This window comes from Rhinoderma darwinii, chromosome 3 (assembly GCF_050947455.1).
Source record: "Rhinoderma darwinii isolate aRhiDar2 chromosome 3, aRhiDar2.hap1, whole genome shotgun sequence".
Lineage (NCBI taxonomy): Eukaryota > Metazoa > Chordata > Amphibia > Anura > Rhinodermatidae > Rhinoderma > Rhinoderma darwinii.
The window spans coordinates 183,381,239-183,408,554 of record NC_134689.1 but is presented as its reverse complement, the minus strand read 5'-3'; the positions used below and the strand labels follow the sequence as shown (position 1 = coordinate 183,408,554).

General features: G+C 41.8%; 1 protein-coding gene across 1 annotated transcript in view; it reads right to left on the bottom strand.

The window, feature by feature from the left end:
• The window catches only part of CFTR (CF transmembrane conductance regulator), a 214,717-nt gene that overhangs the window by 130,012 nt on the left and 57,389 nt on the right, over positions 1 to 27,316 (bottom strand). Inside the window, exons 6-11 of the mRNA XM_075857129.1 lie at positions 25,894 to 26,057; positions 24,194 to 24,319; positions 21,177 to 21,423; positions 19,610 to 19,702; positions 19,010 to 19,189; positions 2,496 to 2,687 (exon numbers count right to left, since the gene is read on the bottom strand). Coding sequence (XP_075713244.1) covers positions 2,496 to 2,687; positions 19,010 to 19,189; positions 19,610 to 19,702; positions 21,177 to 21,423; positions 24,194 to 24,319; positions 25,894 to 26,057 — 1,002 coding nt within the window. The remainder of the gene's footprint in view (positions 1 to 2,495; positions 2,688 to 19,009; positions 19,190 to 19,609; positions 19,703 to 21,176; positions 21,424 to 24,193; positions 24,320 to 25,893; positions 26,058 to 27,316) is intronic.

The window sequence follows — 27,316 nt, the reverse complement described above, 5'->3', positions numbered from 1 at the left end:
GCACAATACTATACAAATTTAACACCAGTTGGCACCATTATAATGAAGTAAACGGAATTTCTCGCAACTGGAATATTTATGTAACATAAGGTAAATTACAAAACTAAGTAGTTTTCAATGATGAATTATCTTGCTATAACATTTAAAAGTGGGACAGCCGCTTTAACTAAAAGAGGCGCTCTGTGTGTCAGGTGGCTGCTGCATCTGTGTCATGTGACCAGCAATAGGACTCTACAACTGCCACAGTGTCTCATGTTTGGACAGGAAGTCAGTTTCTCCATTCATTCCTATAATTAGACTCACATCGAGGCTGTGATAGACTTCCTGTCCACACATGAGACACTGTAGCAGTTGGAGAGTCCTATTGCTGGTCACATGACACAGCTGAGGACCAGAAGGGAGTGGATAACTCACAAATACAGCCACCGGTAGGAAGAAAATTACCTTCACCACAATTTACATAACGATACTCTCTAATGGGCCAGAGAATAAAAAAATTCTCCTTTATATAAAACAGTTGACTGTTGCTGACAGAGGGGCTCTGTGTGTCAGGCGGCTGCCACAGTATTCAGATGTTTTGGAGGCTAACTAAGGTGTTGCTGGTGCTGGGGACTGGATGGACTTCTAGGCATTCACTGGGCTGCTAAGCACTGGGCTGGTGAGCACTGGTCTGCTGGGAGCTGAACAGACTGGTCACTGGTCACATAGATGTCCTGACATCTTAACTTCACCCTCCACACACTCCTCCTCCACTTGAGTGCCAGAGTAGTGACGTGGTGATGTGATGTCACCTATGTTTATCCGCAGGTTTGTCTGCTCGGTTCTGCAGCTGCTGCATCCTCAGTCTTCCTGGACCTGGCATTGTGGACCATGACCCTGCTGTGGACCATCTGTCTGACCTGCCTGGCTGTCCCACTTCCTAGCCTATGTAAGCAGGTTATAAAGTTAAACACCATATGTCCCTTACTGATATGAAAAAATATGTAAGAATGAAAACACACCACATTGATCACATATAAATATATTATAACTAGGTGATTCTGTTCCTCCAATGTTACCCAGAAGGTGTTATTTATTAAAGGAGTTGTGCAGGCATACTCTCCTGCCCGATCTGACATTGAGTGTGGAGAACTGTAACTGTGAGCTGAGCGAGACAGTTCATGCACAACTAGTATTGTGCACGGGTCCCATTAATTAGAATAGGACATGTGGAGGGCGACCAGCTTGCAGTTACGGCTCTCCATGCCCGCTGTCAGATCAATTGCTATTTTTTAGGGCCAGGCTCAGAACCTGCTTTGCCTATTATGGATATATATATATATATATATATATATATATATATATATATATATATATATATATATATATATATATATATATATATAATATATATATACACAGTATATACTGGGCTAATGTGTTGTTGTTTTTTTTTTGTAGAGTATGAACTTGAATTTTGGCTACTTATTCTAATTAGATTTTTAATAAAAGTCATATTTTAAGGTTTCTCTATTCATTATGTTTGTGATGAAGTCAAGAAAGATAGCGGTCTGTTGAATGAGTAGTTGGCTGACAGCTATCATATGTGTATGGCCAGATATAGGCTTTATATGTTTTTTTCAGGTATCTAAGGTACGAAAATATAAAAGAATATGGAAATGCCTGTGGTGTCCTACTTACTATACAGCACTTCCTTATCATGTTAAAAAATGTCAACAAACTGTTGTAGATATAATTACGCTTTAGTTCAAAATGTGAGATCCTTGACAAATTTTAACTGACAAATAAAAACGTATTCCTCTTGAAGAATTTGATTTCTATGCCAGGTTTCCTCCCAGGTATGTTTAGAACATTTCCAAAATAAAAAACGCCTCAAAACAAAGTGGAGATCAGTTCAAGTTGTTAACCCATTATTCCAAGAACTACATCTAAAATGTAGCATATTGATGAGTCAACACAACGTCATAGCTAGACTCTCAAGCACCCAGGACAAAGATTCAGTTCACTGCCCTAGATCTAATTCTAGATACCCTGGACATGCTCGGCCAGACCCTCAAAGCTACAACTCTGGTCAACAGATCAATACACCCATATTCTTTGCTGTACGTGTATAGCTCTCGAATTAGGGATAAACGAATATATTCCAGGCATAAAAAGAAATAGGCTTCCAGCTGTACAGCTAGATTGTGTAACGTTACAAATAGTTAAAATACTCATTTATAAATATATCATCAATGTAATGGAAATGTATGCATTGTGGTCACTTGAACTACAAGGATCAGTGACAGTGAGTTAAATTAGCACAATGTATAGCTGGGCAATATTTCTACAACATCTGTATCCATCAGAAACTCTAAGGAGAAAACATTTAACGTAAACCTACAATGTAATGTGCCATCAAATAATATCTGTATTATAAGTGCATCAAATCGAATTAAACTGTCTTCACCAATGATTCTATAAGACTATAAGTCGATAAAAATAAAAATGCAGACCTCTTCCAGCTGGCATGCCTTAATGACACTTAGATATCTGTATTGGTCATATGACACTCCAAATACGATGTTCTCCTTGATGGTACCAGGCATAATCCAAGAAACTTGAGGGGAAAATGATATCCTTCCACTGTGTTTTATTTTACCTGACGATGGCTCTAATTCTCCCATGATCATCATTAAAAGAGATGTCTGAAATAACATTAAAAAAAAAAGCATGAAATACACATTTAGTAATATATAATACTCATATTCACTTATAACTATCTAGATCTTTCTCACAGCTAGCTATTTTGTGCAACTCATTATTATGTCAACTAAGTAGACACTAATAATCTGTCATAACTAATAACACATGTAGTACAAATATAATAGAGTACATAAACAAAATTGAAACTTTGTGACATCGGGACAAACTTACAGTGTCCTCTAATGTTCCAATGTTGTACGCACCGTACAGCCTATATGTGTGATGCAAAATACTTCCTTTTTATGTGCAATATATTTTTACTCACATCCAAAGAGACAAAACATTCATAGGTTTCAGAATATTTCTGAATAAGACTGGGTTCACACGACCTATTTTCAGACGTAAACGAGGCGTATTATGCCTCGTTTTACGTCTGAAAATAGGGCTACAATACGTCGGCAAACATCTGCCCATTCATTTGAATGGGTTTGCTGACGTACTGTGCCGACGACCTGTCATTTACATGTTGTCGTTTGACAGCTGTCAAACGACGACGCGTAAATTGACTGCCTCGGCAAAGAAGTGCTGGGCACTTCTTTGCAACGTCATTTGAGCCGTTCTTCATTGAAGTCAATGAAGAGCAGCTCAAGATTACAGGCGTCAAAGACGCCTCGCATAATACGGGGAGCAGCATTTACGTCTGAAACGACGCAGCTGTTTTCTCCTGAAAACAGTCTGTCTTTTCAGACATAAAAGCCTCTCATCGTGTGCACATACCCTAACATAGATTAAAAATTCAGTTGTGCTCAGAATAAAAAGTTTTTGTAAAACAAAATAAAATCTCAACCAAATTCTAAGGATACATAATGATAAGGATAGGCTATGGTGTGTGTTTGTTGTGTATTCCCCATCACTAAACTGGTCAAATTAATGTGCACCATATTGTTGAACTCAATAATAAAACAGTATACAGAAAGCTACTAAGCTCCCCCTAGTGGCAGCTGGAAGCAGACAGAATTGCCGTATTTAACTTTATGTTTATGTCTGGGATTTGGAGCTTTGTATCAGAAAAACTGAACTCCCAACTAATATAAATGTATTCTAAGAAGTAAGTCAGCACAGATTCTAAAAAAGACATGATGCTAAAAGGTGGAAATTTACTTTAACCAAGAAATTATAATAGTTAAAATACTGTACCTCTATGTCTCTACAATATGATTTGACACAGGGGGCCCTGGGAAATATTATGGCGCAAATTGTAGAATTTTGTCCAAACAGAAAATAGGAAAAAATGTCATATTTTACTACTTTTACAAAGAAAAAACAATTATTTTTTTTACATTTTTTTCTGTTTCACCACATTCTGAGAGCCATAACATTTATATTTTTTAATTGATTGAGAGGTGTTAGGGCTTATTTTTTGCGGGATGAGAAGTAGTTTTTATTGCCACCATTTTTTGGTATATACAATTTTTTTTATCACTTTTTATTTCATTTTCTTTAGTGCTATGGTGACCAAAAACAATGATTCTGGGGCTTTAAATGTATTTATTTTTACGCCATTTACCGTGCGATACCAATTTTTTAAATTTATTTTTTATTTTTTACATTGTGCTTGGGGAGAAATGGGCAAAAGCTTTTTTCTTTGAACTTTTAATATTTTTTTACACACCTGAAAATGTATGTAACTTTAGTTCATTAGATCGCTGGTACAATATACTGCAATACATAGATGAGTTACGGAAACAGCGTAACTCGCTGAGCTATGCTGTTTCCCTAACTCTCATAGTAGTGAATGGCAGTTACAGAAGCAGCGTAGCATGCTACGCTGTTTTCATAACTACTATTCAGTTCTATGGGTGTTACGGAAACAGTGTAGCTCAGCGAGCACCCAGCTGTTTTCGTAACTCCCGACCACCTAACCAGGAAGTGGCCGGGAGACAGCGGATCCGAGTAGGATAGAACGGGTTTAGGGGGCCCCGTTCGAGAGATAGATGCGGGTCCCAGAGGTGGGACCCGCATCTATCTGACATTTATGACATATCCTGTGGATATGTCATAAATGTCTCTCATGGAAAAACCACTATACAGTGAAGGAAATAAGTATTTGATCCCTTGCTGATTTTGTAAGTTTGCCCACTGTCAAAGACATGAACAGTCTAGAATTTTTAGGCTAGGTTAATTTTACCAGTGAGAGATAGATTATATAAAAAAAAAAAAACAGAAAATCACATTGTCAAAATTATATATATTTATTTGCATTGTGCACAGAGAAATAAGTATTTGATCCCTTTGGCAAACAAGACTTAATACTTGGTGGCAAAACCCTTGTTGGCAAGCACAGCAGTCAGACGTTTTTAGTAGTTGATGATGAGGTTTGCACACATGTTAGTGTAATGGCGGAAGGAGGTGAAGGGAACAAGTGAGCCCTAATCTACCCACCGCCCTGTCCCTGCCTACTTGCAACGACCCGCCCTAGGCGACGGGGTACAACTGGGCGGCGGTCCCTACGCTGTCTAAGTGCAAGGGGGTACAAACAGGGAACACGCAAGGGAATACAGTAGCCCACGGAACGCCGCGAGGAAACGGAGCGGGAAAGAGCCAGTCAGGATCAGGAAGTAGTGGAGTATACAAACGGGAGCACGGAGCAGAAGCAAGCCAGGGGCAGAGCAACGCAGGATAAACGGAACTGAAGCAAGGCAGAAGCACGGCAGAAGCAGGCTGGAGCAAGGCAGCAGTGGGGCCAGGAATCCAAGAGAATAACAAGCAAGGAGGAAGAGAAAACGGCAGGTATAAATGGACAGGGGGCGGAGCTAACTCTGACTGACCAGGCCGCGATAGGCTCTCCCACTCCTGAGCCTGCCACCCTGATTGGTGGGAGCAGGTGTCAGTCTCAGAGGTCTGGCCTCAGGTGTCGACTGATTAATCCTGGGAGTATACCCAGACATAGTGCCTGGCAGATCCTTTACAGTACTCCCCCCTTTATGAGGGGCCACCGGACCCTTACTAAGAGGACCCGGTTTAGTGGGGAAGAGAAGGTGGAACCTCCTGATCAATACCCCAGCGTGAACATCTCGAGCAGGAACCCAAGTCCTCTCCTCCGGCCCGTATCCTCTCCAATGGACCAGGTACTGGAGGGAGCCCTGGATCATCCTACTGTCCACAATCTTGGCCACCTCGAATTCCACCCCCTCAGGGGTGAGAACGGGAACAGGAGGTTTCCTCGAGGGGGACCAGGACGGGGAGCAGCGTTTCAGGAGGGAGGCATGGAAGACGTCGTGTATACGAAAGGATGGGGGCAGCTCCAGACGGAAGGATACAGGGTTGAGGACTTCAATGACCTTATAAGGTCCAATAAATCGGGGAGCAAACTTCCTGGACGGGACCTTAAGGCGCAAGTTCCTCGACGACAACCACACAAGATCCCCGACGACAAACCGGGGGTTAGCAGAACGTCTACAATCAGCCTGAATCTTTTGTACGCTCTGGGACGCCTCTAGGTTCTTCTGAACCTGGGCCCAGACTGTGCACAGTTCCCGATGAACGTCCTCTACCTCGGGATTATTGGAACCACCAGGGGAAACGGAGGAGAACCTAGGATTAAACCCGAAATTACAGAAAAACGGGGAGACCCCTGACGAGTTACTGACCCGGTTATTCAGGGAAAATTCGGCGAGGGGAAGGAATGAGACCCAATCAAATTGACAGTCAGAAATGAAACACCTTAAATATTGTTCCAGGGATTGGTTAGTCCTTTCCGTTTGGCCATTAGTTTCGGGATGGAAGGCGGAGGAGAAGGACAGATCAATCTCCAATTTTTTACAAAAAGCTCTCCAAAATAAGGAAACAAATTGTACCCCTCTGTCCGAAACGATATTGACTGGGGCCCCATGGAGACGCAAAATGTGTTTCACAAACAAAGAAGCTAACGTCTTGGCGTTAGGTAGTTTCTTAAGGGGCACAAAGTGGCACATCTTGCTGAAGCGGTCTACTACCACCCACACCACCGACTTGCCCTGAGATGGAGGCAAATCGGTGATAAAATCCATGGAGATATGGGTCCAAGGTCTCTGGGGAATGAGCAAGGAACGTAGTAAGCCCGCAGGTCGGGACCTAGGGGTCTTGGACCTAGCACAGACCTCACAAGCGGCGACGTAAGCCCTAACGTCTTTAGGCAACCCAGGCCACCAATAGTTTCTGGTAATGAGGAGTTTGGTACCCAAGATGCCAGGATGACCAGATAGAGCGGAGTCATGGTTTTCCCTGAGCACCCTTAGCCGGTATTGCAGGGGGACAAACAGTTTGTCCCCAGGGAGGTTCCCGGGAGCTGAACCTTGATCAGCCGCGATGTCAGAGGCTAAGTCAGAATCAGTGGCAGAAACAATTATACCAGGGGGTAAAATACAAGCAGGATCCTTCTCAGAAGGAGGATTAGCCATGAAACTACGTGACAGAGCATCAGCCTTAATATTTTTGGACCCAGCCCTATAGGTAACCAAGAAATTAAATCTGGTAAAGAATAGTGCCCAACGAGCTTGTCTAGGATTAAGCCTCCGGGCAGATTCTAGGAAAACCAGATTCTTGTGGTCAGTAAGGACCGTTACCTGGTGTCTGGCCCCCTCCAAGAAGTGACGCCACTCTTCAAAAGCCCATTTAATGGCTAAAAGTTTGCGGTTGCCAATATCATAGTTACACTCCGTGGACGAAAACTTCCTAGAGAAGTAAGCACAGGGGCGGAGATGGGTGAGGGAGCTGGTACCCTGGGACAAGACGGCACCCACTCCCACCTCGGACGCGTCAACCTCCACAATAAATGGCTCCCTTTGGTTGGGCTGAACCAGCACGGGGGCCGAGATAAAGCACTTCTTGAGGGTCTCAAAAGCCTGGACGGCCTCAGGGGGCCAATGGAGGACATCAGCACCCTTGCGAGTGAGGTCCGTAAGAGGCTTAGCGACGACCGAGAAGTTGGCAATAAATCTCCTGTAATAGTTAGCGAATCCCAAAAAACACTGTAGCGCCTTCAGGGAGGCAGGTTGGACCCATTCCGCCACAGCCTGAACCTTGGCAGGGTCCATGCGGAATTCATGAGGAGTGAGGATTTGACCTAAAAATGGTATTTCCTGTACCCCAAACACACATTTTTCGGTCTTCGCAAACAGATTATTTTCCCGAAGGACCTGGAGGACCTTCCTGACATGCTCCACGTGCGAGGACCAGTCCTTGGAAAACACCAGTATGTCATCAAGGTACACTACAAGAAAATTACCCAGGTAATCTCTCAGGATTTCATTAATAAAATTCTGGAAGACGGCAGGGGCATTACACAACCCAAAGGGCATGACTAGGTATTCGAAATGACCTTCGGGCGTGTTGAACGCAGTTTTCCACTCATCCCCCTCTTTGATGCGGATAAGGTTATACGCCCCCCGTAGATCGAACTTAGAGAACCATTGGGCCCCCTGAACCTGATTAAAAAGATCCGGAATCAAAGGCAGGGGATACTGGTTCCTTACTGTGACCTTATTCAAGTTCCGATAATCAATGCACGGCCTAAGACCACCATCCTTCTTCCCCACGAAGAAGAAGCCAGCACCTACAGGAGAAGTCGAGGGGCGAATGAAACCCTTGGCCAGGCATTCTTGGATATACTCCCTCATAGCTTTACGTTCGGGACATGAAAGATTAAATATCCTCCCCTTAGGAAGCTTGGAATCAGGCACCAAATCGATGGCGCAATCGTAATCTCTATGAGGGGGCAACACCTCGGAGGCCTCCTTAGAAAACACATCAGCGAAGTCCTGAACAAACTCAGGAAGCGTGTTTACCTCCTCCCGGGGAGAAATAGAGTTAACCGAAAGACATGACATCAGGCATTCACTACCCCATTTGGTGAGATCCCCAGTATTCCAATCAAACGTGGGATTATGCAGCTGCAACCAGGGAAGACCTAATACCAGATCGGACGATAATCCCTGCATCACCAGTACAGAGCACTGCTCCAAATGCATGGAGCCAACACGGAGTTCAAAAACAGGAGTATGCTGAGTAAAATAACCATTAGCAAGAGGAGTGGAGTCGATACCCACTACGGGGATAGGATAAGGTAAATCAATAAAAGGCATCTCTAGAGACATAGCAAATTCCACAGACATGATATTAGCAGATGAGCCCGAATCCACGAAGGCACTGCCAGTGGCAGACCGGCCAGCAAACGAGACCTGAAAGGGAAGCAAAATCTTATTGCGTTTAGTATTAACGGGAAATACCTGTGCGCCCAAGTGACCTCCCCGATGATCACTTAGGCGCGGAAGTTTTCCGGCTGCTTATTCTTGCGCCTGGGACAGGTGTTCAGTAGATGCTTGTCGTCCCCACAATAGAAGCAGAGACCATTCTTCCTGCGAAACTCTCTACGTTGTCGAGGGGACATGGAGGCCCCGAGTTGCATAGGTACCTCCGAGTCCTCCGTGGAAGAGCGAGGAGACGGGACCTCGGGGGGAATCGCAGGGCAGTCAGAGGGGAAAACATTGAAACGTTCAAGCTGACGTTCCCTGAGACGTCGGTCAAGTCGTACTGCTAGGGCCATAATCTGGTCTAGGGAGTCAGAAGAGGGGTAGCTAACCAGCAGATCCTTCAGGGCGTCAGATAATCCTAACCTAAACTGGCACTTTAGGGCCGGGTCGTTCCACCGGGAAGCTACGCACCACTTTCTAAAATCAGCACAGTATTCCTCAACAGGTCTCCTACCCTGACGTAAGGTCACCAGCTGACTCTCGGCTAAGGCAGTCCTGTCAGTCTCGTCGTAAATGAGACCGAGGGCAGAGAAAAACCGATCAACGGAGGAAAGTTCAGGGGCGTCAGGAGCCAAGGAGAAGGCCCACTCTTGGGGCCCTTCCTGGAGTCGGGATATAATGATACCCACCCGCTGGTTCTCGGAACCTGAGGAGTGAGGTCTTAGGCGGAAATAAAGTCTGCAACTCTCCCGGAAGGAGAGAAAAGTCTTACGGTCCCCTGAGAACCGGTCAGGTAACTGGAGGTTGGGTTCTAAAGGTGAGGTGAGGGGTACTACAAAGGCAGCGTCAGACTGATTGACCCTCTGAGCCAGGGCCTGGACCTGTAGGGAGAGGCCCTGCATCTGCTGGGTTAGGGTCTCAAGGGGGTCCATTATAGCGTCAGCGTAGAAGAAATGGTAGACTAGGTAAGGGCTTGTTATTATGTAATGGCGGAAGGAGGTGAAGGGAACAAGTGAGCCCTAATCTACCCACCGCCCTGTCCCTGCCTACTTGCAACGACCCGCCCTAGGCGACGGGGTACAACTGGGCGGCGGTCCCTACGCTGTCTAAGTGCAAGGGGGTACAAACAGGGAACACGCAAGGGAATACAGTAGCCCACGGAACGCCGCGAGGAAACGGAGCGGGAAAGAGCCAGTCAGGATCAGGAAGTAGTGGAGTATACAAACGGGAGCACGGAGCAGAAGCAAGCCAGGGGCAGAGCAACGCAGGATAAACGGAACTGAAGCAAGGCAGAAGCACGGCAGAAGCAGGCTGGAGCAAGGCAGCAGTGGGGCCAGGAATCCAAGAGAATAACAAGCAAGGAGGAAGAGAAAACGGCAGGTATAAATGGACAGGGGGCGGAGCTAACTCTGACTGACCAGGCCGCGATAGGCTCTCCCACTCCTGAGCCTGCCACCCTGATTGGTGGGAGCAGGTGTCAGTCTCAGAGGTCTGGCCTCAGGTGTCGACTGATTAATCCTGGGAGTATACCCAGACATAGTGCCTGGCAGATCCTTTACAGTTAGATGGAATTTTGGCCCACTCCTCTTTGCAGATCATCTGTAAATCATTAAGACTTCGAGGCTGTCGCTTGGCAACTCGGATCTTCAGCTCCCTCCATAAGTTTTTGATGGGATTAAGGTCTGGAGACTGGCTAGGCCCCTCCATGATTTTAATGTGCTTCTTTTTGAGCCACTCCTTTGTTGCCTTGGCTGTATGTTTCGGGTCATTGTCGTGCTGGAAGACCCAGCCACAAGCCATTTTTAATGTCCTGGTGGAGGGAAGGAGATTGTCACTCAGTATTTGACGGTACATGGCTCCATCCATTCTCCCATTGATGCGGTGAAGTAGTCCTGTGCCCTTAGCAGAGAAACACCCCCAAAACATAATGTTTCCACCTCCATGCTTGACCGTGGGGATGGTGTTCTTTGGGTCATAGGCAGCATTTCTCTTCCTCCAAACACGGCGAGTTGAGTTAATGCCAAAGAGAAATTTTAGTCTCATCTGACCACAGCACCTTCTCCCAATCACTCTCAGAATCATCCAGATGTTCATTTGCAAACTTCAGACGGGCCTGTACATGTGCCTTCTTGAGCAGGGGGACCTTGCTGGCACTGGACGATTTTAATCCATTACGGCGTAATGTGTTACCAATGGTTTTCTTGGTGACTGTGGTCCCAGCTGCCTTGAGATCATTAACAAGTTCCCCCCGTGTAGTTTTCGGCTGAGCTCTCACCTTCCTCAGGATCAAGGATACCCCACAAGGTGAGATTTTGCGTGGAGCCCCAGATCGATGTCGATTGACAGTCATTTTGTATGTCTTCCATTTTCTTACTATTGCACCAACAGTTGTCTCCTTCTCACCCAGCGTCTTACTTATGGTTTTGTAGCCCATTCCAGCCTTGTGCAGGTCTATGATCTTGTCCCTGACATCCTTAGGGTATGTGCACACACACTAATTACGTCCGTAATTGACGGACGTATTTCGGCCGCAAGTCCCGGACCGAACACAGTGCAAGGAGCCGGGCTCCTAGCATCATACTTATGTACGATGCTAGGAGTCCCTGCATCGCTGCAGGACAACTGTCCCGTACTTAAACATGATTATACTACGGGACAGTTGTCCTGCAGCAAGGCAAGGACTCCTAGCGTCGTACATAAGTATGATGCTAGGAGCCCGGCTCCTTGCACTGTGTTCGGTCCGGGACTTGCGGCCGAAATACGTCCGTCAATTACGGACGTAAATAGTGTGTGTGCACATACCCTTAGAAAGCTCTTTGGTCTTGCCCATGTTGTAGAGGTTAGAGTCAGACTGATTAATTGAGTCTGTGGACAGGAGTCTTTTATACAGGTGACCATTTAAGACAGCTGTCTTTAATGCAGGCACCAAGTTGATTTGGAGCGTGTAACTGGTCTGGAGGAGACTGAACTCTTAATGGTTGGTATGGGATCAAATACTCATTTCTCTGTGCACAATGCAAATAAATATATATAATTTTGACTATGTGATTTTCTTTTTTTTTTTTTTATATAATCTATCTCTCACTGGTAAAATTAACCTAGCCTAAAAATTCTAGACTGTTCATGACTTTGACAGTGGGCAAACTTACAAAATCAGCAAGGGATCAAATACTTATTTCCTTCACTGTAAATGCCAGGTCGCTATTGACCATGGCATTTAACTAGTTAAACGGCCAGGAACAGCGTGATCGCTGTTCCTGGCCATTAGAGCAGCGTATCAGCTGTAAAACACAGCAGTGTATGGAGCAGGCTCAGCGCGTAAGCCCGCTCCAAACAGCACTCCGCCCCGCTCCATGATGTGCCGGCAAATCATGGGCACGGCGCGACCGCGGACTTTAAGACGCAGGGACTTTTTAGCAAGATTTATTCTTGCTAAATACTGCGTCTTATAGTCCAAAAAATACGGTACTTTATCTATGTGTTTATTCCATTCACTTCCTAACCATGTGCTCTAGATATATATCCTGTTTATTTGCCCATGTCAAGTTGTATTCATTACCCTGCAGAAATTGTATAGTATTTGTTGCTGTGACACTTCGGCTGGTTAATAGCATTGTAATAAGGCATTGTAATGAAATATTTAGTATTGTTTTTGAGATTATTCACGGTCTGCTATGGAAGTGTAACAACAGTCATAGGTAAATAGTTACCTAGTTAATAAGGCTTTTGTTATTAAAAACATATACTAGTCAGTTTAGCAACTTTATAATTTTTGGAAACAATGTATTAACCAGTTTAGGATCAGGTATCGCTAGGCCATTTTTAGCATGCGTTAGTTAAACGGCTATAATATTTTTATTTATTGGGCTAGCGACATGATTTTTGCAATTTTTTTGTGATCAAAGCAGGTTTCTTTTTTTTAATTATTTTTCAACACATTATATTTGCATTTTTAGGGTTATAGCTTGAAAAAATTATCAATAAAATATGCTTTAGATTTTAGCTAATTATATCTAATAATAATATAGTGTTACCCTAAAATATACTTTTTCTGTGATCATAATCATCTACCTTAAATGTTGATATTACTTGTCTATTTTAGGGTAATTGGTGTCAGGACTAGCATAACGACAATAATTGGCGGGCTGAGTGTTTTTTGGGGGGTGGATTTTAATGTGTAATTATTTTAAAGTTTATTTTTTTTATCATTATGGCCTGTTCCTCAAAAAACAGAAAAGACATTTGAGGGACTTTATTATTTCATTTTATTTTTTTACACTATACTTTTCCACTATAACTTGCACAGCAGCCCTAGTTACAGGGGAAATCAGCCCTGTTAGGGTATGTTCACACGGAGAGTTTTCAGCCATTTTTCGGGGGTCATAAACGTCCCGAAAAACAGCTGAAAAATCGGGAGCAGAACTCCTCCAAGCATCTGGCCATTGATTTCAATGGAAAAAACGGCGTTCTGTTCCGACGAGGCGTTTTTTACGCGGCCACAAAAAAGAAGTGCATGTCACTTCTTCAGCCGTTCTTGGAGCCGTTTTTCATAGACTTTATAGAAAAACAGCTCCAAAATCGGCCGTTAAAAATCCTGCGAAAAACGCGACTTTGAATAAAAAAGTCTGAAAATCAGGAGCTGTTTTCCTTTGAAAACAGCTCCATATTTTCAGACTTTTTTGTTAAGCCGTGTGAACATACCCTTATAGTGACTATTGCCACTGTTAGTCTAGTTAGACCGAGCAGCAGCCTTCTACTACCGGCATCCCAGTGATCATGTGATCAGTAACATAGTTACCGCGTTTCAACAGATGCCGCTACCTCTATTCTATACACAGTGTTTATTGAGCACTGTGTATGTGACTACGGAGAAGACAAAAGCAGTGAAAACCACTTCTGTCTTCTTTCCACGGTCCCTGGCAGGCATAAACCTGCGCAGTATATATACAGTGGGTGGCCCTGAACGGGTTAATATAGGGAAATACTAAATCAGTAATAACCAATAACATGGGTATATCGTCATAAGTCAGATAAGAAAACACATTAGTATGTTGTGAAATATTTGTAAAGTATTAGATTGTTACTTATTCTGATACACATGAACTCTGGAAATATTGACTAGACAAAGGCATTTCTCCAGTGAAATGTCAATTTAACAAGTCAATAACCTAGTGCATTGTGCCTTGTGCTGGTTTAGTAATGTGTAGTTTATAATCATTCTATCCTTGCAGTAATATAACCTTTTCAATAAGCACTGACTTCCTGGTGAGCTAGTGATGCACTTGCGTTTATACACAGAAGCCAATCTGAAGAGTAGAACTACAGTGTGGGGGGGGAGAGAGCTGCATCTTGCATCAATGATGTGTGTCTCGGGCTACCTCAGACTCCCTGTGGGCATTGTAGCTAAGCTGTAGTGACACATCATAAGTACACATCTGAGTAAAATAAATAGGAAAGCGTAACCCATACGTTCTGACATCTAATTCTTAAACCACTTGACTTCAACATGACAGCACATTCAGATAAATGCAAAAGTCATAAATGATGTAAACACCATTACAAGGCAAAGTTTTAGTCCATAGGTGCACTGGGGCCTTTGTCAAACAATCATATTATGTACTGACCGCCCTTTTATACTAACTAGCCACCAATATGTGATACATCATATTTGCATTAAGTATTAATTAATTATTAAAAGTATTACAGGTTTTATTGACTTTATTGGTTAACACATACTTTATACTGATTCGGACGATGTATCACATGTTGGTGGCTAGTTAGTATATAAGCTTGGTCTGCACATAATAGGAAGAATCTATTATTTAGTAGATTGGAAGGGGTTTGGTCTAGAAGCGAGGTCCTGGGAGCCAGAAGAGAACCCCAATGCTCCTACCCTCATTAAGAGGTTTCGCTCTCATTCTGGTCCCAAGAGGAGGGGCGTAAGAGGAGGGATACTGTAATGTCCGTGGTTGCTGACCACAAACTCCTTCCATGCAGTTGACCCCCTTCTCTCCAGATATGTTTGCACATACGGCCGTCCTGTTCCACAGTGTGCACCAGGGTGCGCTCGCGAGCTCAGTCCAGACCTAAGAAGCCAAAGCGCATGCAGGTGGAAGATTGAGCTGATTGCTCCCAGAGCACCCTGGGTTATAAGAAGGACCCAGCCCCTTCTTCCCAGGCCTGAGCGTTGTTTGTCGTATCCTAGTTTGTCTATGCAAATGGTCTCCTACTGTTTCCCAGTTCCCAGTGTTCCCCGTACCTGTATCCTGTATCCTGTATCCCGTGCTATCCTGGTCAAGTGCCGTGCTGTGCTCTATTTTACGCCTGTCCTGCTACTCCACGCCTGACGTCTACCTGCTGCCTAGTCCCAGCTGAGCCTGTCTTACTACTGTCCGAGCTGCCACAGGTACCCTATATGAACTATAGACTGTGACCTGCACCCTGTTGGTCAGCTGCCATACCGTCAAGGCGGTACGGCCCAGTGGGTCCACGAACCCAACGTGACAGTTCCAGTATATCTTATAGATCTATAGCTGAAGGGACCAGGCAAACTAGAGTCTGCAGTAGATGACAACACAACATGACTGTGCAAATACATTCTACATTAAATATCTAGACATGCTTTTCAATTAAATCAATTAAATATATTTATTAAGTAGGCTAGCAAGCAAATGTGAAAATTAGATCATGAAATTCCAATGCCTGTGAGTTATACTTGTAGGAAAAAATAGTGGGATTTTCGAAGGCTCTGCTAGTAATAAAACACCACTTTAGGCAGGAGGTATAAATAAAAGCCTTTTTATTTATTTTTTGAAACAAAAAACAAAACTGAGCTTGGAAAGCATAAATTGCTAAAACATGATACAATGATATCAAATGGATCCAACCGGTTTCAGAACTGGACTAGTTCCTTCTTCAGGAAAAATATATAGTATTCTACATACGGACAAGGTATTTGCACTACCGATTGCCCGGAGGGAAGGACGGCAGCAGCTACGACATTATACACGCGTCAATAGATGTTGTTCTCTAAGCACAACACCAAAAGGTGAGCATACTAACCTACAGCTATATGCCTGCTAACCTGTTTTATTTTGAACATATTACACCATGAAGCGCTTTTCTTTTTCTTTGAGCTATTTTTTAACCAATGCATATGAGTTAGGCATTGTTAAAAGTTAAAACTTAAAAATAGGCCTCAGCAAAAAGTCATAAAAAAGAATAATAGCATCAAGAGATGCACATCAGGAAGTTATATAAATTAGTCTTTTCAGGGACTATCTGGGATGTGACATTTTTATTATTAGTGGCTGAAGATGAAATAATTAAACAAAAAAAAAGCAATACTTACCTATCCTTGCCCCGGCGATTCAGCGCTGTCGCTCCTGCAGCACTCCCAGTGTTTGTTTACCGGCACGTAGCATGTAACCGCTGCAGCCATTCAGAGGGCTCAACATGACTAAACAGATCGTAATCTCTTCACTTTAAAATTAATCTCCTATTAATCTCCCATATTATATAGTGCCCCCCATCCTTTTTAAAGTACACAGGACATATGACATTTCAGTAACTGTTAGAGTTGGAGGTGCAAGTGCCCCCCTTTCTGCATTATCATTATTTGGTTAAAAATAGATTTAAAGGGTTATATGAGATGACAAAATAAATGTCTGCCTTCTTTTCTTTGAGAAATAGCCCCACTTTTATACATTGGCTGTTTCTGGCGTCGCAAATCAACCTCATTTGAGAGATTAGAATATTCAGTTATTTGTAGGGATTCAATTTGCTAACATTTGCCTCCTAATGTTATATAATCCCAACACATACATAATGTTCTGGTACTAGATCTCAAAGCAAAATATATTTACCATAATCTGGATAAAATGAAGTAATTACTTTAAACATATTTTTCATTCAGCAGAGGTTTGATCAGTTGGAAAATGAGTGGTAAATATATCAACCCATTTGTATAGCAAATAAAAAAAAGTCATACTGTGTGAGAAAATTTCTGCACTGCCCTTGTCAGCAGGTGATGCCTAGCGTTGTGACAAATGACTCCACATATCACCTTGTAAAATCATATTCCCAGATGTCACATCAGTAGATAATCTGAGGATTGACTACAGCTCACATGCTGAAAGCTGCTGTAATTCTTTAGTTAATTAGTAGACAGCAACCTTGATCAAATCAAGGAGTTGAGAAATGCAGGGAAAGGTGTTACATGTATCAGTTTACTGCCGGCCTTATCACTGGTTTCCTGTCTGAGGTCAGCAGCAAGCCAGGGATTTGAACGTCAGAGTAAAGCATAAATCATTTTGGAAAACAATTTTGCGTAATTTCGAGACGTCATAAAATAACAAAACATATCACATGTACATACAAATTAATTCTGACGCTTGTGTGAAATTTCTTCCCCTTCTAGTAACATGTTTGTACTATGTAAAGAGACAGTTACAGAATTGATTGCAACAAATCGTTACTTTTAAGAATAACCTGTTAAAAGTCACTGATATTGCTTTAAAAATACATTACGTCTGGGCTCACACTAGTACTTTTTTATAGGCACATTTTATTTCTTTAAAAATGTCCTTTTCTTTATTGAAATCAGTTTTACTTTTGCTGTAACCCATTGTAAACAATTAGGTCTCATGCATATCACCATATTATGGATATGTGTCACGAATCTGGGCCGAGAAGCTTACGCCATATTGTTTATACATTAAACTCAATAATAAAGCAATATGCAGTGAGATCATAAGCACTCCCTAGTGGTGGCTGCAGGCAACCCAAATTTTTTATTTTAACTCTAGGTCTATGCAGATGATTTGGAGCTCTATATCAGAAATAGTGGAGCCCTGACAGCTTTAGGTTCAGTCCACACGTTGCGTAAATACTGTGGTTTTTCCCCAGCAAAAATCCCCAGCAAATGCAGTAGCAGCAAAGTGGATGAGATAAAACAAATCTCATCCACACGCTGCGTAAATACTGAGCGAAAAAACAGGCTCAGAAATTGACCTGCGGTACAGAATTTTATTCCGCAGCATGTCAATTGTATTTGCGTAAACGCTGCTTATTTGTTGCGAGTTTTCCCCATTGAATTAATGAGGAGGTAAATCCCACAACAAATAGCAGTTTTTGAAACATAATCCTAGGAGACCGGCCTGGATGGTGTCAGAGGGCCGGCCTCCTGGGATGACGCTTCATCCCATGTTACCGCCGCTGCAGCCAATCACAGGCTGCAGCTGTCTCCTGGGAGCGGTCTCCTGGGAGCGGTCTCCCGGCGCACAGGGCAGATACGCTGCGTGCTCTTACGCAGCATATCCGCCCCGTGTGAACTCAGTCTTAACGTAATTTCTTGGGCCTTCTTTTCAAATGAAAATCTATACTATGCAATATTACACCCATACATTCATATCTCTCTGCCACTAATTACCATTATAACAAAAAGTACATGTTAATGTTTAGGAAGTTTGGATATTCTGGATAGCATAGCATCCTACACTCTTTTCAGTACTCTTAAAAAAAAGATAAAAGGTATCCAAATGTAGAATTTTCAAAACATATGCTCAGTGGTTCGCACTGTTGCCTTGCAGCATGGGGGTCCTGGGGTTGACCAAGGAAATCATCTGTATGGAGTTTGTATGTCCTCCCCATGTTTGCTTGGGTTTTCTCCAGGTACTCAGATTGGAAATGATGTGATGACTATCTCAATACTGCGCTGCAAAATATGTTGGGGCTATATAAGCAACAGGAAATAAATAACTTAAGGACACTCTTTGGGCTTACATCTGCACAGTAAAAGTCTATGGGTACGGTACCATATACACATGTAGCAAAGTTTATCTTGACTGTGATAACTTGTTGCAGTGTGATATCACACAACAAAGGCCAATGGAAAACGTCAAGTTAAAGTTTCTTGCTACTGTGTATTTAACGCATAAAGATTCAAGATATAGATTGCTACATCTGTGCACCTGTATAGGATTTTACAGTATAAAGTCATATATGTCTGACTTAGGCTAAAAACATGATTTGAACAGAACATTAGTTTTTTTGTGCGAAATAACAAACAAATATTATATAATAATTCCAAATACCTTCCCAGATCCAGTAGAACCAGCAACTGCCAGCAGTTGTCCCTTTTCCAGACTATAACTGATGTTAGAAAGCACAGGAGTGACGTGCAATGTGAAGTTACTAAAAAACAGATTTGGGTCTTCCTTAGAAGCACTGCCTCCATTTTCAAGAATCACTTTTCCAAAAGCTTCTCCGATCCCCTGTATAAAAATAACATAGAAAACTATTATTTTCATGAGGAATTTTATATTTCTGTTAAAAAGGCTTTCTTGTACATTCTATGACAGTGTCTGATATGAACAAACCAGTGAAAATAAACTGTAGCTGTATTTCTAGCTATAATTCATGTACATGCAGGATGTTTACCTGCCATGTATTTCCTAGGGGTAAGCCTTACTTTAACCAGGGAAGCATTACTTTAAAAGATATACTGGGATAGTGACAATCAATTAAATCTGCATTCTGATAATGACAAGTCCAAAAATATTACAATTTATAATTAAATGTTTATGGTGAAAAAATGATTTTCCTGTCATTTAAAAAAAAATAAAAATAACGGCAACAGATGTGGAAAAAACATTATGTTCGATCATATAAGAACAAATAAACTAAATACAGACCTCATCCCAGGAAGCAGTTACATTCTCCATGGACACTTCTGTCGTGGTCAGGTTGTATTCCAGTGACTTATATTCATCCTTTTGTAAGAAGTCCTGTTAAATATATTGAAATATAGTAATTTATTTTACTACCTAAATGGAAACAAACATCAATATTATCAAACAACATGTCATCTAAACAATTCTACGGTTTAGTTCTGACATTTAGATAATCACTTTTCCAGGTGGTTACACATTAGGAAGGTATTTTATGTATGTCAAGTAATAACTTTGTGTAGAAAATTAAAATCTCCACATAGGCAATGGCTTACACATTAGCCTAGAGAGAACTTCTCAGCTCTCTGATGTGTCTATTTTAGTAAATTGAAATCCCCGTAAAATAATAATTCTGGAGTATCTTTTCTGAGAAATATGTGTTCTGCCAGATGTTACTCTGACGTTGTCAGTACTGATAACACATTGAGAGTGTGTATGGATACACTCCTTTGACAGAGCGAATGGTAAAGACTAGTTGTCAAAGAGGTTTTCCATCTAAACTTATATTTTTTGGTCTCACAGCACAGTGCTAATCCAGCTTTGAACTATGTATCTGCATTACTTAAGTCAGAATGGTTAGGATACAATGGCAGAAAGCTATGGCATTTTAAATGGGGGTGTCAGCCAGTGCACCCCTAAGACCCAGTCTGTCTCATCTAAGATCTTCAGCTCGAGACCAAATTCTTATCGAGTAGAGAGCAGAAAAGGGGCAAGAGGCTTGGCAGTACTCCATCTCCTAAAATCTTTGTGAAAAAGAAATTTAGGTTGAGAACCTCTTTACTTGTTTCCTGCTGATACCTATTTTATTAACACATGCAGCATGAGGAGACAGTAATCAACATTAATGTAAGGCCCCATGCACACGACCGTGGAAAAACTCTGTAATTGCGGACCGCAATAAGGTCCGCAATTACGTACCGGCCCGGTTCTATTGGCCGCGGACACCTTTCCGTAGCGCTACGGAAAGGTGTCTGTGCTGTAGAACCGTGCCGGGAAATATGGAACATGTCCTACATTTCGGATTTTGCGGGCCGTGCTCCCATATTCTGGGAGCAATCGCGGGCTGTGATTACGGGCACGGGCGTGTGCATGAGGCCTTAATCTGTGTATATATATCTGTGTTTTTTCAGAAGCAAGGGTGTAGATATCAGCTTACTTCCCCTATAGAAGAGGTAGGGCATAAAGTAGGCATGGGTCATATTGACAAGTCAATAATTGCTCTCTATGGAATCTTTCATAGTATTACAGTATTCTCTAATTACTTTTCAACTTTTTAACATTTACTGGAGTTTTTTTCATATTTATATAATTGCCATTACAGTTCTTTATATGGTAAAGTAAATTTGAAAACATCCACATAAGCATGAGAAATCTCGGTATGAAGTAATACTATTGAGTATTGCATGAGTTTACAGCTCACATAAACACAAATGCTCTGTTGTAAAATTAGAGGTACATAATCTTATCCTTCAATCTTTCATGTTCATTTCTAGTGTTTTGATCCTATTGTTTAGCACATAGACATGCATACCTGTATTTTATCTATAACTCCCAGAGAGTCATACCAAGTCTGTACAGCCCATGGGAACTGGCGTGTAACAGCCATACGGAGAACGATGCTAAATGAAATGGTTGTGAAGACCCTTCGGATAATAATCCCATCAGTTAGTAAATGGGGAAGAATGGAGAGAAACACTACAAAGAAGCCTGAGAAAAAGAAGGCTGAGCTGTTGAAATATCTCACATAGGCAGCTTTTCTGGTGAGCTTCAGTTCAGTCCTGTGTAAAAGAAAACCAAGTTGTGAGTTTCAGGTTCACATTGATATATACATTGTATTAAATCCATCTCATCACTGTACATTCAGAATCATACTGTGCATATAATTGTAAGCAGTTTGTGATTAACCATACATACACCATAATAATAAAACCACCTGACTAATATTGTGTAGCTTCCACTCGTGCTGCAAAAACGGTTCTAACCCATCAAGGCATGGACTCCACAAGACCTCTAAAGGTGTCCTGTTGACAAAAGGTATTTTTTGTCCTGTAAGTTGCGAGGAGGGGCCTCCGTGGATCGGAATTGGTCTTCATCACATCACACAGATGCTCGATTGTATTGATATCTGTGGAATTTGGAGGCCAAGTAAACACCCTGAACTCATGTTCCTCAAACTATTCCAGAACAATTTCCCGCATTATCCTGCTGAAAGAGGCCACTGCCATTACGGAATATCTTTGCCATGAACGGTCTACTTGGTCTAAAACAATGTTTAGGTAGGTGGTACATGACAAAGTAACATACACATGCTAACACTCAGAGGTGTATCTAGGGATTTAGCACAGGGGGGAGCGAAACACATCTGAGTGGGCCCCCCAATGCATGTTTACAACTGCAGAGCTGCATCTGGCGGGGTCAGATATATGTAATCAGCATAGTTTGCTGTGTTACTCAGTTTCTGTAAACTTCCATAGAAGCGAATGGGTTTTACAAAAACAGCGCAGCATAAAGAGCTGCTCTGTTGCCGTAACTGCTACACTGTTTACGTAGCTGTCATTCACAGTATAGTGCCCCCCACACAGTAAAGTACCCCCCATGGCTGGCCCACACAGGATAATGGCCCTATAGCTGCCCCCACACAGTATAATGCTTTTATAGCTGCACCACACAGTAAAATGTCCCTTTGGCTGCCCCCACACAGTATATTGCCATCATAGCTGCCCTACAACGTATAATGCCCCTGTAGTACCTGCCCACATAGTATAATGCCCCTATAGCTGCCCCCACACAGTATAATGCCCTTATAGCTGCCCACACAGTAAAATGTCCCTTTGGCTGCAACCACACAGTAAAATGCTGTCATAGCTGCCCTACACCGTATAATGCCCCTATATTACCTGCCCACACAGTATAATGTCCCTATAGTGCCCCCACACAGTATAATGCCCCCATAGCTGCCCCACACACAGTATACTGTCCCTATAGTGATTCCCCATACAGTATAATGCCCCCATAGCCTTCCACACACAGTATAATGGCCCTATAGTGCACCCCACACAGTATAATGCCCCTATAGTTACCCCAAACACATTAAGCTGCCCCATAGTGCCCCCACACAGTATAATGCTCTATAGCTGCCCCCACACAGTATAATGCCCCATAGTGCCTAATAAAAAAAAATGACTCCCCCATCCTCGTTCTCACGACGAGTGAAAGACATCGCTCTGCTCCTCTGGTATGTGCTATGAGTGACTCAGCACAGACAGGTGTGATGACGTCACTGCATCACTCCTGTCTGTACCAAGCCGCTCATGGCCGGCTTTACACAGTGAATGCTGAATCAGGGAGCTGACAACTACCTGCTCCAGCATTGGATTCAACTGTATCTGCGTCCTGGGCCCCACCATCTCAGTAGGGCCGGGTTCTACTACCCTCCCTGCCTGTCTGCTAGCTACACCTCTGGCTAACAGATATAAAAGAAAAGATAGATAGATAGATAGATAGATAGATAGATAGATAGATAGATAGATAGATAGATAGATAGATAGATAGATAGATAGATAGATACCTTTCCCAGGGGTGGGCTAAACCTTACCATGGTTCAGCCCACCCCTGGGCCCCACCATTTTAGTAGGCCAGGGGCCACCGCACTCCCTTCCCCCCTGCCAGCTACGCCTCTGGCTAACAGATATAAAAAAATAGCTAGATAGATAGATAGATAGATAGATAGATAGATAGATAGATAGATAGATAGATAGATAGATAGATAGATACCTTTCTTTCTTAAACCTTTCTCTGTTGAATCAAAACATCGCACCTTTGCATGGAGTACTGCCGATTTTGTCTAATACTGCTGGAGGGTAGTAAGCCGGACCCTGGGGATTGAACTCACTATTGCTACTACAACAGTGCTACTTAGATTTTGTGTGTCTAGTTTTTTTATTTATTTATTTAGACGGTCAATTTTATGCATTGTGACTTGTGTTATATCTTAACTATTTCAACCCCCTTTGTCTACTCTAGGTACCAACATATACATTTTATTTTAAGTAGTGATCATTTATTGCTCTTATTTCTAGGTATTTTGTCAAATATTTTTTTTTGTGTTTGATGATGTTTTCAAAATAACACCGTGCCAAGATGAGCGCACAAAACCATCTATCCTGACATTCAATAAAGCAACAGGATGAATGTCAGATCTAAGGGCAATATTCACAACTTTACCGCTCAGACTACTGGTAGCATTTCCAACTGCAATTTACTGCTACTAATTTTCCAAATATGGTGACCAGGGCTATATTGGTTCAAAGGTTGCATTATCATGGTACATAGCCGCCTTAATAATTATATAAATGAAAAACATAATAAATCATACAACTGTATAGGTAGCGAAATTAGGTAATTTTTTTAGCAACACTAATATACATAGAAATGCTTCACATTAGGGTTGACAATATTTAATACCATAGGAGTCACATATTTCAATATAGCCTGATTATAAATGACAGATTGTGTAGTAAAAATCCTAGTAGTACACATTGCACTTACTGTCTGAGTGCCTGAATTATTTTCTCCATTGCATCTTCCCAACAGTAGGCTTTAACTGACTGTATATTGTCAATAATTTCTGAAGTGATTACAAGCCTTTCATTGATCTTTCCTGCTCTTCTGTCTCTATAAGAAATTAACATGAACAATATAATATGTAAAATGTTAATTTACATGTATTTCAAAATATAAATTTAACACAGTATTTAAATTTTATAAATCTGCCCTTCTGGTATTTAATAAGTATGATTATGTTTATCTAACACATCATTGAGCATCGTTCCATAAATAATACTTGTTTAATTGGTGCGTTCTGAGAATAGAATATGGCGGTTACATAAAATACTTGCTAAAGTGGGATGTAGGATTCAAATAATATCTTAGGAAAAGGGAAAATTGACAGAGATCTGACACTGTGGAAATTGTATTTATAACGGAATATATAGTTGAAACAATGTGTCTTCAGGTATTTGTGCTGGCTGAACTGAAACACTGAGAGTATGTTCACATGCAGTGTTTTCAGGCGTATTTTGGGGCATAAACGCCTCAAAATACTTCTAGAAAAACACTAGCTAAACGCCTACAAACATCTGCCCATTGAATTCAATGGGAAAAACAGCATTTAGTTCAACTGGGCATTTTTGTACGCCGCTGTTTTAAAAAACAGCGCGTAAAAAACTCCTCGTAAAAAGAAGGAGGATGTCACTTCTTGAGCAGTTTTTGGAGCTCTTTTTCATAGTGTCAGGGTATGTTCACATGCTAAAGTAAAAATGGCTGTAAAATACGGAACTGTTTTCAAGAGAAAACAGCCTCTGATTTTCAGCCGTTTTTAAAGCATCAAACGTTTTTTTATATGTTTTTTGGAGCCAGTTTTAGAGCTGTTTTTCTATTGACACAATGAAAAACGGCTCCAAAAACGGCTCAAGAAGTGAAATGCACTTATTTTTACGGGCCGTTATTTAAAAAAACGCCCCGTCTGATCGAAACAACGTTTTTCCCATTGAAATGGGCAGATGTTTGGAGGCTTTCAGCTTCCGTTTTTGCAGGCATTTTTCGAGGCGTTTACGCACCAAAAAATGCCTGAAAACACAGCGTGTGAACATAGCCTACCTCTAATAAGCTCCTTGGTTTTCATCAGGGGGCTTCACAAAGAAATACTGGATGTACTGCAGGTCACAGCTTATATACATAGATGGTCAAATACATAATCAGATGAAACCAGATTACGTCAGGATCCGAGGAACTGATTCAAGGTTGGGATGAAAGCCAAAGTTCAGAGTTCCAAATATATTTTCATTGTCTGGAGTCAAACTTGTGAGAAAGCCATGTAGCAAACAATACAAAGGAACACTGAAATAAGTACTGCAGCCTTTACTCTTGCAATAAATCTCATGTATACAGCTGATGTACAAAAGCATACAGTGAGCTGAACAGATAAAAATGTAGGGAAATGACCATATCCAATGACTGTGGAAAAAATGCCTGCACCCAAACATTACCGAACGGACAGCAGTGGAGCAACATACCGGGTAAGTGACAACAATGATGCTTGCTTTAGCAACGTGCCAGAGTTTCAGTTAGGTGATACTGTAGGTCACATGTACCGCATCACTAAACTAGATCACAACTAAGTTTGCTTCAAAATGACATTTAAATTACACTGTTTCATTAATACATTGGAAAAGACAATAAGATCTTACCTATATTTCATCATCCTTCGCCCCAACCATGCCTGAAAAAATGCCAGAATAACAAGGAAGCCCAGTCCACAGAAAGCAGAAGCCTGTAGTAAGTCCCAAATTAGACCCAGCAAAAGAATCACTTGAAGTGGAGCAATCCATACAAAATGAGCCAAGGCCAGACCCTGCCAAATAAGGAATATATATAGTTTAATGGTGTAACACTATAAAGAATAGAATACAAATCTGTATAAACAAATGTGCAGAATAAATCTGGAAAAAGCACACGTGGAATTTTGGCGCCATTTCAATGTGATTTCCATTGATTATTTATAATAAGTAAAACTGCTGCATTAACGTCAATTATTAAGTTGATACATTAATGTACACCAATACTGCACTTATGCCTCATTCAGTCGGGAGTATTGTTTACATGTTTAACTGTCTGTATTCTGGATGTTACACCCGGACTCCTGTGGTTATACTGAACATTCCTATGGTGCTGTAAAATCGTGGGGAGTGTTAGTGTTACATCCGGAACAACGATAGTTATACACGTGTACAATTTGCCTTTCTGAATGAGGCCTACGCCTGCTGGAGAAATAGCGTAAATGTGTATTTTATCAAACTGTAAAAAAACAAAAAAAATCATCTGTCAATTATCCTCCATATATTTCAATTTCAGGCTAGTACATTACATTTATAACATACTGTAGTTTAGAAAGTTGTGGAATTTACAATATGGGAACAGTGTCAACATAAGATCAATGTTTCAATTAGAACTGAATATAGATTCTAAGTGTAGAAAGGTTACAGCAATGTGTCTGTAAATTCCACATGTTGTATACAATTGCTTTCATGCTGCACAAAGCACATGCTGCTCTTAAAAAGGTTAATTCAATATTTGTACTTTGCCACTTAGTTTCCAATTTTATTTTGTAAAGGCAGTCACTTCAATATTATTCTACATATTCTGCTATGTACTTACCAAATATTTGAAGTCATGTTAAATAATTGTATTAGGTAAATGCAAAATTAAAATTTCTTAATATATTTTTTATTACCAGAATCCATTAATTTAGCTGCTTGAGAAATCAAATAACACAAGGGAGTACTGTGCAATGATCTGTTCACACCATGTTTTGTACTACAACTTAAAGGGGTTGTCCACTACTGAACAACTGATAGGTCATCAGTATATCATCGGTGCGGGTCCGACACCCGGACTCTGCACCATTAAGCAGCTCCAACTGCCTCTGGACTCCAGATGTTATGGCCGATTATGCTATGTATGGAGCCGGAAGCAATTGGCTTCTTACATAGCATACCGGCCGCGCTGCCGAACTACAGCTCTGCTCTTATTCACTTGAATAGGAGTAGAGCCGCAGTACTGCAGCTTGGCTGCTATTCAGTGGCCGGAGCCGACTGCTTCCAGCATGTACGT